This window comes from Ochotona curzoniae, unplaced genomic scaffold (assembly GCF_017591425.1).
Source record: "Ochotona curzoniae isolate NIBS_2020 unplaced genomic scaffold, NIBS_Ocur_1.0 contig_523, whole genome shotgun sequence".
NCBI classification, from domain to species: domain Eukaryota; kingdom Metazoa; phylum Chordata; class Mammalia; order Lagomorpha; family Ochotonidae; genus Ochotona; species Ochotona curzoniae.
In genome coordinates this window covers 12,199,066-12,215,757 of record NW_024466459.1, presented here as the reverse complement: position 1 = coordinate 12,215,757, position 16,692 = coordinate 12,199,066, and the positions used below count along the sequence as shown (strand labels likewise).

General features: G+C 55.2%; 1 protein-coding gene across 2 annotated transcripts in view; it reads left to right on the top strand.

Moving 5' to 3' along the window:
* Nucleotides 1-16,692, top strand: part of SEC14L1 (SEC14 like lipid binding 1) — a 47,893-nt gene that overhangs the window by 13,763 nt on the left and 17,438 nt on the right. Inside the window, exons 3-4 of one of the 2 annotated variants that reach the window (XM_040989887.1) lie at nucleotides 15,566-15,715; nucleotides 15,836-15,934. In XM_040989887.1, the coding sequence (XP_040845821.1) occupies nucleotides 15,566-15,715; nucleotides 15,836-15,934 (249 nt within the window). Of the gene's footprint in view, nucleotides 1-15,565; nucleotides 15,716-15,802; nucleotides 15,935-16,692 lie in introns of both variants that reach the window. The other variant, XM_040989886.1, reaches the window with a different exon arrangement.

The window sequence follows — 16,692 nt, the reverse complement described above, 5'->3', positions numbered from 1 at the left end:
TGTCCTAGCTGCTCCACTTCCCGTCCAGTTCTCTGTGGCAAAGCAGCAGAGGACGGTCCAAAGCTTTGGCACCCTGCACCTGCACGGGAGACCCAGAAGAAGTTTCTGGCTCCTGGCTTCAGATCAGCTTAGCTCCAGCCATTGTGGCCACTTGGGGAGTGAACCAGCAGATGGAAGATCTTTATCTCTCGTTCTCTCTGTATATCTGCCACTCCAATAAAAATAAATACATCTTTAAAAAGAAAGAAAGAAAAAAAAAAATAAAGCCGCAGGGCGTCTAGTTTAAGGGTCGACTGGCCTGGGTTGTCAGTGGTGTGTGGGAGGATTTATACTGTTAATATCCAGCAGCTCACCTCCGAGTGTCTATGGTATTCACGGTCATGTCCTCAGCACCAAGTGAGCATTCTCCATGCTGATTCTGGAAGGAGCTCTGGCAGCGTGGGTTCCATGGGCCTGCCCAGTGGTTTGGCACACAGGCCTGAGAGCTGCCAGCGGGGTCCTCTGATTTTGAATTTGCAGTCAGTTCAGTAGGGAAAAAGGAAGATGGTTTTAGTTATAATTTTACTTGTGTATTTAAAAAAAAAAAAAAAAAGACTTTACTTGCTTAAGAGGCGGAAGACAGAAAGAATCTCCTGTCTGCTGTCCCCACAGTGAGAGAGAGGATCTCCCGTCTGCTGGTCCCCCTGCCGTGGCCACGCTTGGGTTGAGAACCACGCAGGTCTCCTGGGTGGGCAGCAGGCCCAGTAACCTGAGCCATCACTGCTGTGTCCACACAACAAGAAACAGGTCAGGAGCTGCAGCTGGGGATTCACCCAGGCACTTCCTGGCTTGAGCCATGTCCATCCCATAACTTTAATTATTTAAAACTTTTAAAATTTTTCCAAAGGAAGGTGGACCAGTGTTTGGCCTGGGGTTCCCATGTCCAAGTGCCTGGGTTCAGGTCTGAGCGTCCTGTTGCTGTGCGCCCTGGAGCGTCAGCTGATGGTACGTGTGGTTGGATTCCTGGCACCTGAGTGGGAGACAGGTAGCAACTCCTGGCCCCGAGGATGCCTGGGCCAGCCCTGGATTGGAAATCTCTGGGGAGTGATGCATGGGAGAGCTGTGTCTGTTTCTCTCTGACTTTCAAGTAAACTTCTAAACAGTTAACTGCAAATGAAAGCCGGTTTCCAGAAGCGTGGGTTCCTTACCGGGCTGTGTGACCGCCCTGGTGTGTGTTGTGCATTTCTGCGGGATGTGTGACTGCCCTGGATGGACGCCGTAGGCTAGTGCTGTGTTGCTGTGGGGTGGTGGACCCGAGGTTTTAGTGGCACCAACATTCTGTTCACAGCATGTATTTCCTTCAGCTTCTCTGCCTCAGTGTGGCTTTGTTGCTGGTTTCCAGTAGGGCGGCCTTAGGTATGCAGTTCTTCTCTGGGGTGCTACAGCATGCAGAGCACTGTCACGGTGGTTGCCGTTTGTAAGCAGCGAGGTGATGGGAACAGCCTTCCCACGTTGGGTGGCTGTCACCACTGGCCGCAGAACTCTTGCACTGTCACCGAAACTCTGTGCCCCTTGAGCACTGACAGCAGCCCTGCCCACCGACTGCCAGTCACTCCTCCCTCCCCACCCTTCATTATGAAACACAGGGACACACAGGGACAGATGGTCCGTCCAGATGGCCACAACAGCCAGGGCTGGACCATGCCGAAGCCAGGGGCCCGGAACTCTGGCCGGGTCCCCTCTGAGTGGCAGGGATATGGGTACTGGAGCCTTTGCCTGCTTGGGGTGTACATTGGTAGGGAGCTGGTACCTACACGGAGCACTCTGGAGTGGAAACGGGCAGACACCCGTGCCAGTGCCTGTGCCATCCCCTCTGCGAAGCCACATGTGAGCAGAATCATGTGGTGTTTGCCCTTTGCCACTGGGTTTCTGCACTCCGTCGTGTCTGCATTGCGGTGTGTGTTAGTATGTCTTCCAGGCTGGCAGGTATTGGCTGCTCAGAGAGGCACTGCTGTCTTGGCCAGCTCACGGACGCCTGGCCCGCTCTCTGCCGTCTGGTCTGTATCTTGTGTTCTTCAGGTTTTTATGTGAGAGGCACAGAAAGACAGAGTTCCATCCCCAGGCTGTCCAGCGCTGCTCTGGCCTGGGTCGCCCTGGCTGTGGTGTGGGCATGAACCCAGGACGGGGCCACATGCCTCGCTGCCCTCACGTGCGTGGGTGCGGAGTACATATGCTGAGTGCAGCCTGGTGGAGTACTGCCCCGTCCACGGGGGAGGCCAGGTCCTGTTTGTGCGTGGCTTCCCTAAAAGCTAGCGGCTGCTTCTCTCAAGTCTGTGTGCATCCACGCTGGGGAAAGGCGGTGAGTGAGGCCAGGCCCGAGCTGCTTTGCAGAGAAGTGTGCCAGCTGCGATTCTGTCATTGAGACCTGTGGGTGCTGTCTGCTGGGTGTTAGAGTAACGCGTAAGGGTTAGAATGCATTTGAAAATTCTGGCAGGTTTTGGATTTTTCTGGATCCATTCACCACGTGATTGCCCCCCCTTTTTTTTAAAGTAAAGGTATTATCAAGCAATCCCTTTTTTTTTTTTAAAGATTTATTTTTATTATTTTTTTATTGGAAAGGCGAATATACAGAGAGGAGAGACAGAGAGGAAGAATTTCCGTCTGGTGATTCACTCCCCAAGTGAGCGCAACGGGCCGATACTATGCCGATCCGAAGCCAGGAGCCTCTTCCGGGTCTCCCATGTGGGTGCAGGGTCCGAAAGCTTTGGGCCGTCCTCGACTGCTTTCCTGGGCCACAGGCAGGGAGCTGGAAGGGAAGCGGGGCTGCTGGGATTAGAACTGGCGCTCATATGGGATCCCGGGCGTGCAAGGCAAGGACCTCAACCACTTGTGCCACCGTGCCGGGCCCAAGCAATCCCTTTTTAAACAGCTTTTAGAAAGATACATATTTATATTTGTTTTTATTGGAAAGGCAGATTTACAGAGAGAGAGGGCTTTCATCCACTGGCTCACACTCCCCAGATGGCCACAACAGCCAGCACTGAGCCAGGAGCCAGGAGCTTTTTCTGGGTCCCCCATGTGGGTACCAGTGCCCAAAGACGTGGGCCATCCTCTGCTGCTTTCCCAGGATGTAAAAAAGCTTGATCAGAAGTTGAGCAGTAAGGCACAAACTGGTGTGCATGTGTTCCAGCCAGTAGATGAGCGTGGTAGACCACTGTATTGGCCCCTCCCAAAAATTTACCTTGTTTATATGAAAGAGAGCCAGCTTCCATGTACTGTGTCACACCCGAATGCCCATGAAACCAGGAGCCAGCAACTCATTCTCAGTCTCCTGTGTGAGCGGCAAGTGCCCACGAACCCGAGCTACCCCTGCTGCCTGCAGCGCACAGGAGCAGGAAGCTGGCTCGGAAGCGGAGGTGGACTGCAATGGCACTGCGATGCGGGGTGTGGGGTCCCAGGCGCCGTGCGGTTGTGTGAGATGCAGAGTCCAACCGCTGAGCCGCCAGCAGGAAGAAGGCCTTTTGTAGCACGTTGTGTGTGTTTGCCCAGGGTTGTGTATTGATAGCGTGGGAAGCATTGGTGCTTCACAGCTTATTGCTACAGACAAGCTATCTTGAGAGTGAAATCTGTGTGTGACTGAGCAGCGTCTTCCTCCCGAGGTTTGGTACCTGCACCTCCTTTCAGCAGTTGACAGTGCTGAGCCTGGCCGCACGGCTTGGGTTTGCTTTGTGTTTATTTATGAGTGCCAAGTAATGCTTCTTTAATGACTAACAGCAGATTCAAAAATATCAGAAGTGGAATTAATGTACAAGTGGTGTGTCTGAGCCAAACATAGCCTTGGTGGCCAGATGGGGGGCTGTGCAGGGGCTGGGCTGCAGCTGTGCGTGCTGGGCGTGGGACGTCAGCCGGGCTCCCCGCCGTGGGGCCAGCCACACGGTCCCAGCTTCATGTTGAGGGGGAGTTTGTCCTCAAAAATTGCTCTTCCCCATTATGTGTATGCTGTCAGCTTGAATGGTATCATTGGAAAAGGCTTTTTTTTTTTTTTAAGTTTGGCCTGTCTGTCTCTGTTGAAATAGTACAGTACAGAGAACTGGACAGCAGAGGGCTGTGGAGGTGTCCACGGCAGAAGCTGTTGCGTGTTCACGACCCGACCAGCCACGGCCTGCAACCCCAGTGCTGTGTGAAACCTACCTTGAGGTTCAGGCAGCATGAGGTGAGGACAAGGAGGCTCAGCTGCTGCCTCGGCCTGTTGGCTGCCGGCCCGAAGCACTCCAGGCAGTGCCCCAACACCACAGGGGTGTGGTTGAGGTTGGCGGTGACCTGTGAGGCAGAGGACGTTATGCCAGCGTGTGGAAATAGACACGTGTGTTGGTTGTGTTGTTGCCTTGCAGTGTGAGGGCTCGAGCTTGTGTCTGGGGTCTTGTGGTAATCGAGTGCTTTGAAAGTGATGCTCAAATCCTCGGATGGCCAAGGTGCTTCAGAGCGAGCGTGCACAGTGCGTGGCATGTAGCCTGTCGGCGAATCCTGGGTGGGGCCACCTTCCTAGCTCCCCACCCCTCTCCTTCTGGGGTGTCACTGGGCAAGGGTTTCCATGCTGTGGAACATATGAAGTTACTTTTGGGTTTTATTGGGGCATTGTTGGTGGACCAGATAGCCCCTCTGGTACAGCTGGGGAAGATTCCCCTAAGATGTCTCCCGGGGAGGGTTGGGAACCACCTGCAAGGTTATTGGATGTAGTTGGTAGTAATGTTTGTTTAAAGATGTATTTATTTGAAAGGCAGAGTATAGAAAGGGAGGGAAGGATAAGAGAGGGAGAGAGAAAGCGAGAGATATTTTTGCATCCACTGGTTTGTTCCCCAGTAGCTGTCCAGCTGGGTCTGGGCCAGGCTCAAACCCAGAGCCAGCGCTCCTTCTGCATCTGTCAGGTGGGTTCAGGGTCCCGAGGACTTGGGCCATCTTCCTCTGCCCTCCTAGGCACCGTGTTATGGAGCTGAATTGGAAGTGGAGCAGCCTGGTCTTGAAATGGCACCATACAGTGATGGCTGAACCAGCTGTGCCACAAGGCCAGCCCTGTGGTGGGATTTGGATGTGTCGGCGCTGGGCTACTTCTAGGGCCTGCTTTTATGGCCACCCAGGTTTCTTTATTCAGTCCCTGTCACCACGAGGTCTCATGTCCCCTGGTTAACCTGATGCTCAGCAGGTGCCCAGAGGGGGTGGGGCAAGGTGGCAGCGCCTGGTGTTTCCTGGAAGTGTGTGTGTCTGCTGTGTGTGCAGCTGGTGCTCTGTAGGGGCCGCTCGGGCCAGCAGTTCTGTTACATGCTTTCTTTGTCCTGTCACCCGGTGGTCATCCCTGAGCTGTCCCAGATTTGACCGTGGCTTGCCTTACTCGAGGCTCTGAGTAGGACTGGGTCTTGGCCCTTGCTGTGAAGGGCTGCCCGACTGCCCCCGCCTCCGTCCACCTGTTCTGCTGCGGCCTCTGTTGTACAGGGCGGCTGTGGTGACACCATCCCTGACTTCTTCAGCTAGGGAGCTGTGTCTCCTGGGCCGCTCCCTGCGCTGCTGCTGGTTCAGGTCTCAGCCCAGAAGACAGCCCTAGATTTCAGATATTCAGAGAGGAGGAGAGACAGAGAGAAAGATCTTCAATCCGATGACTCACTCCCCAAGTGAGTGCAACGGCCAGTGCTGTGCCGATCTGGAGCCAGGAGCCAGGAACTTCCTGGAATGGGTGCAGGATCCCAAAGCATTGGGCCGTTCTCGACTGCTTTCTTAGGCCACATGCAGGGAGCTGGATGGGAAGTGGCGCTGCCGGGATTAGAACTGGTGCCCACATGGGATCCCGTCGCGTTCAAGGCGAGGATTTTAGCCGCTAGGCCATGCCACCAGCTGGAGTTTTTTGTCTCTTAAAAAGATTGTGTTTCTTCCTTCTTTGGAAAACGGAACGCTGTTACCACAAAGCCTGGGGTCATGGCCACCTGTAACCGGCAAAGCGCCAGAGAACACATGTGTCCAGCCCCTTCTTGGCTTTGTTTATTTTGTGAAAATTCTTTTCCCAACTTGAGTCATGTTCTCTCCATGGCCCAGTTGTGGTTCCCAGCAGCTGATGTAAGGCTTACCCAACTGACGGGTTGGATAACCCATGGAGGCTTTGTAGCATTCCTGTATTTGGGCCATAAAGGGAGTCCTCCACTCTGCTGCCTCTAACTTCTTCTGGTCTTTTCTTTGCCTCGGGGGAAGACGGAGGCCTGGCTGCTCCTGGCTGGTTTATACGTTGAACCTTGGCACGCTGACATCTGCGTGTTTAGGGTCATTGTTTAGGTGGTGTGTTCTCAAAGTATAGTACAAAGACAAATGTCTGCTTTTCAGCTGTCTGCATGAGAAAGGTTCCCTCTTGTGAGCTTGCATGGCTCTGGTCTGTGGAGCAGATGCTGTGTGCTTGCTGCTGGGTCCTCCCTCCTGTCCGAGTGGCCTGTGTGTGGCGTGGAACCGTGGCCACGTTTGTGGTGGGCTGAGTCTGGCCTTGCAGTGATGCTGTGAGATGAAGAGCTGCAGGAAGTGCAGTGCAGTGCAGTGCGCTCGCCCGGCCGGTCTCGGGGCAGTCTAGGAGTGCAGCCCGCTCCTCTTGTCCTGGAGGTCAGCTCCGGGACCCGGTACTGGCTGTGCGGGCGGGCCTGGTGCCATGGCAGCTTCCCCCAGCATGAAGAGCAGCGCTGTCTCAGAGCACATGCCTGGGAGCGCAGCGGTCAGGGACAGCTGATTTGGTACCTGCCTTTCCCTCAAGTCTGGAGCTGCTGGTGTTTCCAGGATGGGCTTGGTCCTCTGAGGCCAGCTCCTGGTGGGGGCGCAGGGCCCGCCATGGAGAGCTCTCATGGTGTTAGGCAGTTTAAGATCCTGTGGAGTCTCCTGGCAGCCCCCCCTCCCCTCCGGATCTGTGATGCTGTTGAGCTGCTGCTGATTGTCTGATTTTTTAAAAAAAGACTTGTTTACTTTTATTGGAAAGATTTACAGAGAGAAGGAGAGACAGAGAGAAATCTTGCATTTGCTGGTTTACTCTTCCCCATGTGATCACAACGACCGGAGTTGAGACAATCCAAACCCAGGAGCTCTTCTGGGTCTCCCACATGGGTATAGGGTCCCAAGGTTTTGGGCCGTCCTCCACTGCTTTTCCAGGCCACAAGCAGGGAGCCAAGCGGGGTGGTCAGACCTCGAACAGCCCAAGACAGAAGCTTATATAGGCCTTTTTGGGGGAAATACATCAAAAGTAACAACCTTAGACATGTTCATTTTTATGGCCTTCAGGCACAGGCAGCCTGTTCTGTTCCCATACCCATTATCTGTATGGCTCATCTCATTCTCACACCCTTATCTTCCTCCTGTTCCTGGGACCGGAGAGAATTGTGCCCTTGCCCCCCTGCACCTGGGCTCACAAAGTTGCAGGACAGCAAAGAACAGATTTATCACTAAAGCAGAATCCTGCCAAAGTCCAGGCGCCTCTGGCCTAGCAGAGTAGCAGTTTTCTCTACACAAAGGAACCTCACACTGCCCAACAATAGCGTTTTACCCACACTCTTAACACCTGCAGCCCAGCAGCCAAGGAGGGTCACTCTGGCCCAGATGTGGCACTTGCCTGCCATCACCACACAGGCTCTTTAACAAATGTCACTTGTCCACCACTGAGATGGTCGGTAGTATCTGAGTGAGGGATGCTCAGTGAACTAGGTTACAGGTTTTCTTTAAGAGGGCTTGGGTTTTTGTGATATTTAATTTTCATAAGCAGCTGATGGAAGTATGGATGATGTGCCATTTTCCTAAGCAGCGGGTGGGTTGGCGGTGGCAGCCCACTCGGCTGGCCGCTCTACTCACTGCTGCCCTGCTCTGGGCTCCGCCTGCAGGAGCCACCTGTGCAGGGAGACCCGCGGGAGCTGCCTGTGCAGAGACCAGGTCAGCCACTTGCTCTGCTCGCTGCTTGGCCGGCTCTCCACTTGAGCTCACTGGAGCTCATCCAGGCTTCACTCCCATCGGCGTTTTGGATTTTTGGTTGCTTTTGGTTTTTTCTTTCCTAAGGTTGTTTATGTTCTTTTAAAGAACCCTTGCTTCCTTTTTGCAGATGGTCCCCCAGCAGGGGTGCACCTGCCTGCTCTTGGGACGCCCTCCACAGCCCAGGCAGCGGCACCTGGCAGAGCCCCCCTCCCAGCCTGCACCCCGCGGGGTTTCTCAGTGTCAGGCTTGGCTGTTGCTGTGGCTCACCCGCAGTTGGCCGCCTCCTGCTCTGCCATCCCTCTCTCCCTGCCTTCCCTTCCCTCTCCCCCCTCTCTCCCTTCCCTTTCCTCTCTCTCTCCCTTCCTCCCCTCCCTTCTCCCTCCCTACCCTCTCCCTTCCCTCTCTCCTTCCTCTCCCTCTCTCCTCCCCTCCCTCCTCCTCTCTCTCCCTGGGTTGCTGGGCTGGGCCATTTCAGCGAGGGGCTTCACCTGGGTCTCCCGGTGTGGTTGGTAGGGATTTCTGGCACTCGACCATCTTTCACAGCTTTTCTGAGCAAGGAGAGATGCGAGAGGGTAAAGAGGGTGAAGCAGGGGACTGGACCAGAAGCAGAGCGACCAGAATGCTTTCAGCGCAGGTGGCATTGTGCCTGCCTGGCCGCAGTGCTGGCCCCTGCCGTTACAGTCACTGAACCACAGGATGAAAGCTCAGGTGGGCCCTGGTTGCCCCGTGCATTTTCTTGATTGTTTGTGCCTTTGTTCATTGGCAGCAACCAAGAGTTAAACCACAGTTCCTTCGGTGCTCAGGGTGAAACCCAGTGTGTCTGTAGCTGACTGAGGAGCCATGGCCAACAGGAGCCAGCCTGCTCTGTTGGCGGTAAACCGCTGCCAGGCAGCTTCTGTGGGGGGAGTTTCTTTGAGCCAGGCTCTCCTGGCAGGGGGCAGCATACCAGCCCTTGCCCCTCCAGGGGATGCCTGCACCGCCTGCTGGTCTCTGTGCAGTGCTTTTACCATGTTGAAATTGCATACAGAGGGTGGGCAAAAAGGCAAGGCCTAGCGCCATGCTTCCGAGTCACAGGCTCAGAAACTGGAAGAGAAGGAGTTGGGTGTAGGAAGGTTTTGAAAAAGCTGGGGCGGGGCAGCTTGCTCCCCAGCAGTTGATGAAACCCGTGTGGTCTCCATTGTGGCCACAGTTGCTGTGGAGCGGAGAGGGAGTGATTACAGTTCTTTCCCTTACAAAGTCGTTTTCTTTAAAAAGGAAGAGAGCGTCTCTCCCCTTCTCTGAGCAGTGCTTTCAGTCCAGCCTTTCTAGGGTTTGCGTTTGCTGAGTATTGGATGTGGCTAGGAAGTGGGCACCTGATGCTACAGAGAAGACGGCTCACCTTAAAACGACCCCGGCCAGAGCCGAACGTGGCTCTTACGAGGTTCTCCCAGCCTCCCTGCCTTTCTTTAAAGATTTGCTTTTGGGGCTGTGCTGTGGGTGAAGCCGCAATCTGTGATGACAGCATCCCGTATGGGTGCTGGTTCTAGTCCTGGCTGCTCCACTTTTGATCCAGCTCTCTGCTAAGGGGCCTGCGAAAGCAGCAGAGGACGGCCCCGGTCCTCGGGCTCCTGCCCAGTGTGGTAGACCCAGAAGAAGCTCCTGGCTTTGGACGGCCCAGCTCCAGCTGTTGGGGCTGTTTGGTAAATGAACCAGTGGATGGGAGATCTCTTTCAGATTTGTTTTTATTTATTTGAAAGACTGTGTGTATGTAAGTGTATGAGAGAGAATCTTCCGTCCACTGGTTAACTCCATCAACGGCCACATCAGCCAGAGGCTGCAGCTGGATCTGCCACGTAGTTGCGGGGACCCAGGCACATTTGTAGGAGCTGGACTGGAATAAAACAGCTTGGATTCAAAGCAGCGTCCATGTGGGGTGTTGGCATTACGGGCTGTGGCCTCACCTGCTGTGCCACGTCGCCAGCCCCTACTGATTCCCGATTCACAGGTCAGGACTGGGAGCCTAGGGGTGTGGGAACCCAGATGCTGGCCTCTAAGGAAGAGTAGGTGCTCTGGATGCCTCCTTCTGAGCCGAGCAGTGTGTTGTGTGGTGAGGCCCCTGAGGAAGCTGGGAGAGGCCTGGAGTCTGTATGATGCTCCAGGTGTCAGACATGGCAACTGCGTGCAGGAGCCGGTGGGGATGACGGCTGCGTTCTGACGTGTGCCAGCCGCTGTGGGCTGAGGCTCGGTGCAGTGAAAGCGCACGCTGCCCGCTGGAGCTCTTCCTGTTCTCAGTTTCCCAAGCTTTCATTTGGGGAAATTCTGTCTGAAGAAAAGCACAAGAAGATAATCAGCACCTTCTTCATTTCACCTGGGTGAGCAGCGCACCCTTCGCACACGCTCACACACACACGCTCACACACACGCTCACACACATGATCACACAGACACGCACACACACATGCTCTCACACACGCTCACACACACGCTCACACACATGATCACACAGACACGCACACACACATGCTCTCACACACGCTCACACACACACGCACACACACATGCTCACACACGCTCACACACACATGATCACACAGACACGCACACACACATGCTCTCACACACACGCACACACACATGCTCTCACACACGCTCACACACACGCTCACACACATGATCACACAGACACGCACACACACATGCTCTCACACACGCTCACACACACATGATCACACAGACACGCACACACACATGCTCTCACACACGCTCACACACATGATCACACAGACACACACATGCTCTCACACACGCTCACACACATGCTCACACACACACGCTCACACACTCACACACTCACATACGCTCACACACACATGATCACACAGACACGCACACACACATGCTCACACACACACTCACACACACGGTCACACACACACGCTCACACACGGTCACACACACATGCTCACACACACACGGTCACTCACACACGCTCACACACATGCTCACACACATGCTCTCACACACACGGTCACACACACACGCTCACACACATGCTCACACACGCTCACACACACACATGCTCACACACAAGCTCACACGCTCACGCACACACACGCTCACACACACATGCTCACACACAAGCTCACACACACATGCTCACACATGCTCACACATGGTCACACACATGCTCACACACACGCTCACACACATGCTCACACACATGCTCACACACACACGCTCACACACACACGCTCACACACACGGTTCCTGCTCCCACCTCACAAATCACACACACAAGCTCAACACGGTCCCACACACGCACACACAAGCTCACATGTGGTCCCCTCCCCCCATGCTCAACACAGCCCCTCCCACTCACGTGACTCACACGGTGACATCTGCCCTGCTTTGATTTATATTTTACAATTTTATGGGAATCGTGTTTTCTCTCCTGTGTCTTTGACTTCCAGCTGTTTCTTTGCAGGCTGCCACATAGTTTGGCATTCTCTGTTGATAGCCTCGTGGGTATGGTTTTGGGGAGGACTCCAGAGGAAGGAGTGCATGGTGCCCACTCCATAGCCACACTCGGTGCCTCTGTGACCGTTCTGTTGCCAGGCCTGCTGTCTGTTTGGGCCTGGAGGTTTGCAGGACTGTCATCTGAGGCTCTGTCTCCCGTTGTCTCCCATGGCCCTGGACTGACTTGCTCGTTTCGCATGAGTGCTTGCAGAGTAGCATCTTCCTGCTTCCGTCCTTCCTTCTGGGTTTAATCTCTTCATCTGCCAGTTTTCCTGTTTCACGCTGTCCTGTGTTTCATGCTTTCCATCTTGTTCTTCCTGCTCCAGGGATGGCCCCCAGAACCACTGGTAGGGCCCTGCAGGCTTGCTCCCCCACCTCTGCATGCACCCGCACCCCATCACCCTTGTCCTTGTGGCGGGATGTCAGACCCACCCTGCCCTGGCTGCCTCAGCCTTGTTCGCTGCCAGGTACCCGGTGGGGTGGTGGCAGCTGGCTCTCTGTGACTCCCCCAGGAGCCTGGAGTTCTGTGTGCAGGCTTCCCTGTGTGTTACCCTCACACCAGCCTAGGGTGGTCAAGCAGCAGAAGGCATGGTTCGTTTATTTCACATCACAATTTGAAAATGCTGGTGCAGTAGCCTAGTGAATAAATCCTTGCCCTGCGTGCGCTGGGATCCCATAAGGGTGCTGGTTTGTGTCCTGACTGATCCACTTTCTCTGTCTCTCCTCTCTGTAAATCTGACTTTCCAATAAAAATAGTAAGTAAACCCTTTTTTTTTTTTTTTAAGTTTATTGAGCAGGGACTTAGTCTTAAGCATTCAGGTCTTAGTCTTTGTAGGGATAAAAAAAGAGGTGGGAGTTGGTTCCTGTCCTGTGGCCAAGTGGCTCAGTTGGTGGCAGAGTGACTGGAGCTGAAAGGGACTATGGAGAATGCCTCACCTTGTGGACGAGGCGCTGTCCTCGGGTGAGGGTTCCTGCGACGGGACGGGATCTGTAATGGGGCCTGGAAAGTTTCCCAGGTGGTTCCAAATTGTAGGCAGGGCTGTGTGGGCAGCGCCGCCTATGCCGACCACTGTGGAGAACATGAGTGCTGGGCGTCTCGTCTGGTTCCGGAGCTCTGGGAGAGTCTAGCTCAGCCTCTGTTAGGATGCTTCTTCCTCCTGTGTCTAACTCACGGCGCTGGCTCACGGTGCTTGCTGGTCGCCTGCTTGGAGTCAGCCAGCGTCCCACAGTCAAGTGCTCTCAGTGTTGGAACAGAGGAAGTGGTGGCAGGTTTATTTTTTGTTGTTGTTGTTTTTCTGGAATTGTTTATATGTTCAGAGTGCCGGAGAGATACTCTGGTCCTTTTGTTCACTACCCAGAGGGCTGCAACAGCCAGGCCTGGGCCAGGCCTATGCAGGGAGCCAGGGTCCCATCCAGGTCTCTCCTTGGGCCATGCCTGCTTGCCTCTGGGGGGCCCTGCCGGAGAGCAGCCAGGGAGCTCACAGTCTGTGATGTGAGCAGTAGGCACCGTGACCCGCACCCCCAGATGCTGTGTCCTCAGGCCTGGGGTGAGCCTTCCTGTGGTGTGGACTCTGCAAGGGGTGGATGGGCATGCGCCCCAGGAGCCCAGTGTCCTGCCATGGGGGGGGTGTAGATCAGCAGGTGGGCAGTGTAACAACATCTGGCCATGGGCTGAGCAGTAGGGGTTGCCTCCTTCCAGGTTAACGGTCTGACGATGGGACTGGGGTTGAACCTCTCAGGTCTCCCTCCTTCCCTGCGCCCTGAAGAGGCAGGGCTGGCTGCCTGCCCTTGGGCAGGTGCCCAGTGCAAACAGGGACTTGGCTACAGCCCCCCACGCCCCTCTCAGCAACGGTACTCTTACCTGCCCCTCACCCCGTCCCTCCCCTACTCCCTCCTCCCTTTGTTCCTCGCCCTCCTGTCCACACTCTTTCCTGCCCCCATGCCCTCACCTGCTCCTCCTCCTCTGTACCCTCCCCTGCGCCCTCCACTGCCCTTACATGCCTCCGCTTCAGCTAGGAGTCACTGCTCGCAACACTGTCCCCTGCTGTCCCTCCAGGCTCTGGCTACACGAGTGTCTGCTGTCCCCGCCCCGTCTGCCCGTACCCCCCAGGGTGTGATGACAGCTCTGCTGACCTCATGTTCCCGTGCTCAGATGTGCAGGCAGGCCACCTGAGCAGCAGATAGCTCCCAGAAGGAAGATTTGCTGAAGGGTAGCCTGGAAGCCACCTGTGCTTGGCTGGACATGAAACCAGCATCAGTTATGCTATTGTCATTCAGCTTTTCCTTTCTTCCTTAAATTTGCCTTGTGAGTCACTTAAGGTGGAAGTCACTGTCCTGTCCTCACCGGGCTCTTAGGCCAGGAGTGCGCCTGCCACCTCCTCAGTGGCCAGCCCGAGCTGCCCTCGAGGCTCCTGCAGCTGAGCCATGAAAGCCGCAGGGAGCGGAGCTTTCCAGGTGGTCGTGGGTGGAGAGCAGGTTGTGGGTGGGGGGGCGGCTCTCCATCGGGCTGCCTCAGCCTTAATGCTGCCTAGAGTTTTGACAAGCTATATGGTGCCTTGCTTTTAATTAAGCTTTTCTTTGTTTTTAGATAATTATAGAATCACAGCATATCCATTCACAAGTTGAATATCCCTTATCCTTGTCCTGCTCAGGCGGCAGGAACCTCGGGGCTTCCTGTTCTGGGGCTCTGGCAGGGGAGGGGAGGCGTCTCTGGTACTGTCCCTGGTACTGCGTCCCTGTCCCTTCCGTGCCCGCCCTCTACGTCCCAGCAGCCGCTGGTCCACGCTGAGTTTCTGTGCCTGGATTCCCCTGGGACCCCAGGGGCAACGGAGAGCATTTGGCCAGCACATTTCTCAGGCTGGTCCTGGGTGGCTGAAGGCTGGGCCCCCTGTGGTTGGTTGCTTACTGCCTGGGGCTGGGCTGAGCCAAGCTGCCAGGACGCTAGCCTGAGGTTTTGGGGGACCCCCCTCAGTGATGAAGACCTTGCACCACATGGGGTGGTGTTTTGGGTTTAAGGTTTAAGCCACTACTAGGCTTTATAGGTGGTTCGCTGTGGCCTGCCTGTCCAGCCCCACGGCACAGCCCGTGCGCCGGGAGCCCCCTGCAGCTGCGTGCCATTGACTGACCGCTCCTGCATCTGGGCTGGGCTCAGGCAGCTGCGGGTCTCCATCTTCGTCTGTTTCCTAATTGGATTTTAAAACATTATTCAGGTTTTTAAAATTATGATAAAATACATACAATTTTACCATTTTTTTAAAGATTTATTTATTTGAAAGGCACAGTGATATGAGAGAAAGAATCTTCCACCCTCTGGTTCCCTCTCTAAACAGGACCAGGCAGGAGCCAGGAACCAGGAACTACATCTAGTCTCCCACGTGGCTGTCAGGGCCCAGGTACTTGGTCCATCTTCTGCCACTTACCCAGGCACATTGGCAGGGAGCTAGATGGGAAGTGGAGCACCCAGGCCTTGAACCAGTGCCCCATTGTGGAGGCACTGGAAGCCTTCGATGGCTCTCCCATTGCTTGTCTCTGAGTCTGTGCCATTGTGTGTGCTGTGTAGGTCTGGGTGTTGGTCTGGTGGCGGTCCTACAGGAACCACCGTTGTGAGCGTTGCCCTTGTGGGTGAGCCTTAGCTCTGGCGTGAGCGCGTCCTCTCAGCTGACTTCCAAAAGCCTGCTTGCTGATCTAGCTGCTTTGCCTTCCCATGTACACTTTAAAATAATGTCATTCATAGCTACAAAAAAAAAAAGAAAGAAAGAAAAGAAAAGCACAGACTTACTGGGATTTTGGTTGGAATGACAGTGAACTAGCCGTGGGAGAAGAGTTGACGCCTTTCCATCTGTGGCATCAGATCTCTCCTTTCCTTTTAAATGGTGCTTATTTGAGAGACTGGGAGGCAGAGAGAGCATGTGTCCTCAGGACAGTGCCAGGCTGGTCTGAAGCTCGGCCTCTCTGCGGCTTGGGCCCTGAGTCCGCACAGCAGGTGGCTGGTGGGTTCCGCGGCCTGGAGTGTGGGGTGGCGGCTGGGGGTGTGCAGGGAGCTCTCTGGAGCGGCGTCTGGCAGCTGTCAGGCGGCTCCTTGGCCATTTTCTCCTTCTTCTTTTTGTGCACACAGGCCTATGAAAGGAGGTTCCCGACCTGTCCTCTCATCCCCATGTTTGTGGACAGCGACACTGTGAATGAGTTTAAGAGCGAAGACGGGGCCATCCACGTCATCGAGAGGCGCTGCAAGCTGGACGTCGACGCCCCCCGGCTGCTCAAGAAGGTGCCCGGGCTCGGAGGAGGGGCTGCCACCCCCACCGGCTGCCATGGCACGGGCATGCTGACAGGCCCCTCTCTTTCTGTTTTCAAGATTGCAGGAGTTGATTATGTTTATTTTGTCCAGAAAAACTCCCTGAATGCCCGGGAACGCACTTTGCACATTGAGGCCCATAACGAAACGTTTTCAAATCGCGTCATCATCAATGAGCATTGCTGTTACACTGTGAGTGACCGTGGCGGTGCAGGCCCTGGATGGGGCAGGGCCGTCTGTGTTGGGGAGGGCCCTCGGCCGCAGGCCTGCAACTCGTGCCAACTGCGGGGTGCTGACCCCTGCCACAGGCCACTGCCACTGTCCCAGTCAGTCCCCTGGCGATGCTGCAGAGGGACCGCCATGCTGGGTGCTAGGAGCGTCTGTCTTGCCACCTGCACCACCTCCAGCAGGAACGGCTGTCACTAGGCCCTTCCCGAACCTGCTACTGGCTCTTTGCACTCCGCCTCCCCCCACCACGACGTGTCCCCCCACCAGGGCTCATGCGCTCCCCAGGGTTGCCTCACACCACTTCTCAGCCCCAAAGCCTTACAGCCTTGTTTCCTCAGGGGAAAAGCCCCAAGTCCTCGGTGTGGCCCATGGAACCCCGTTCTTACGCAGTCACTTCTCTGCTGTCCCTTTTTTCTCGTGCATGGTCCATGGCCTTCTGCTGCCGGGCCAGGCCTGCCGGCCCCGCCTCCTCCCACCCCTCCCAGTCGCTGCTCCACTGCCCCGACCGCAGGGGGCCAGCCCGGATCCTCGGTGGATTTTGTTTTTCTTTAAATCAAGATGTACGCATGTATTTGAAAGGCAGAGTTAAAGAAAGGGGAGAAGAGACATGAAACGATTTTCTGCCTGCTGGTTCACTCGTTAAATGGCGTAACAGCCTGAACTGGGCCAGGCTGAAGCCAGGAGCCAGGAACTTCATCCGGATATCCTCCATGGGCTGGCCT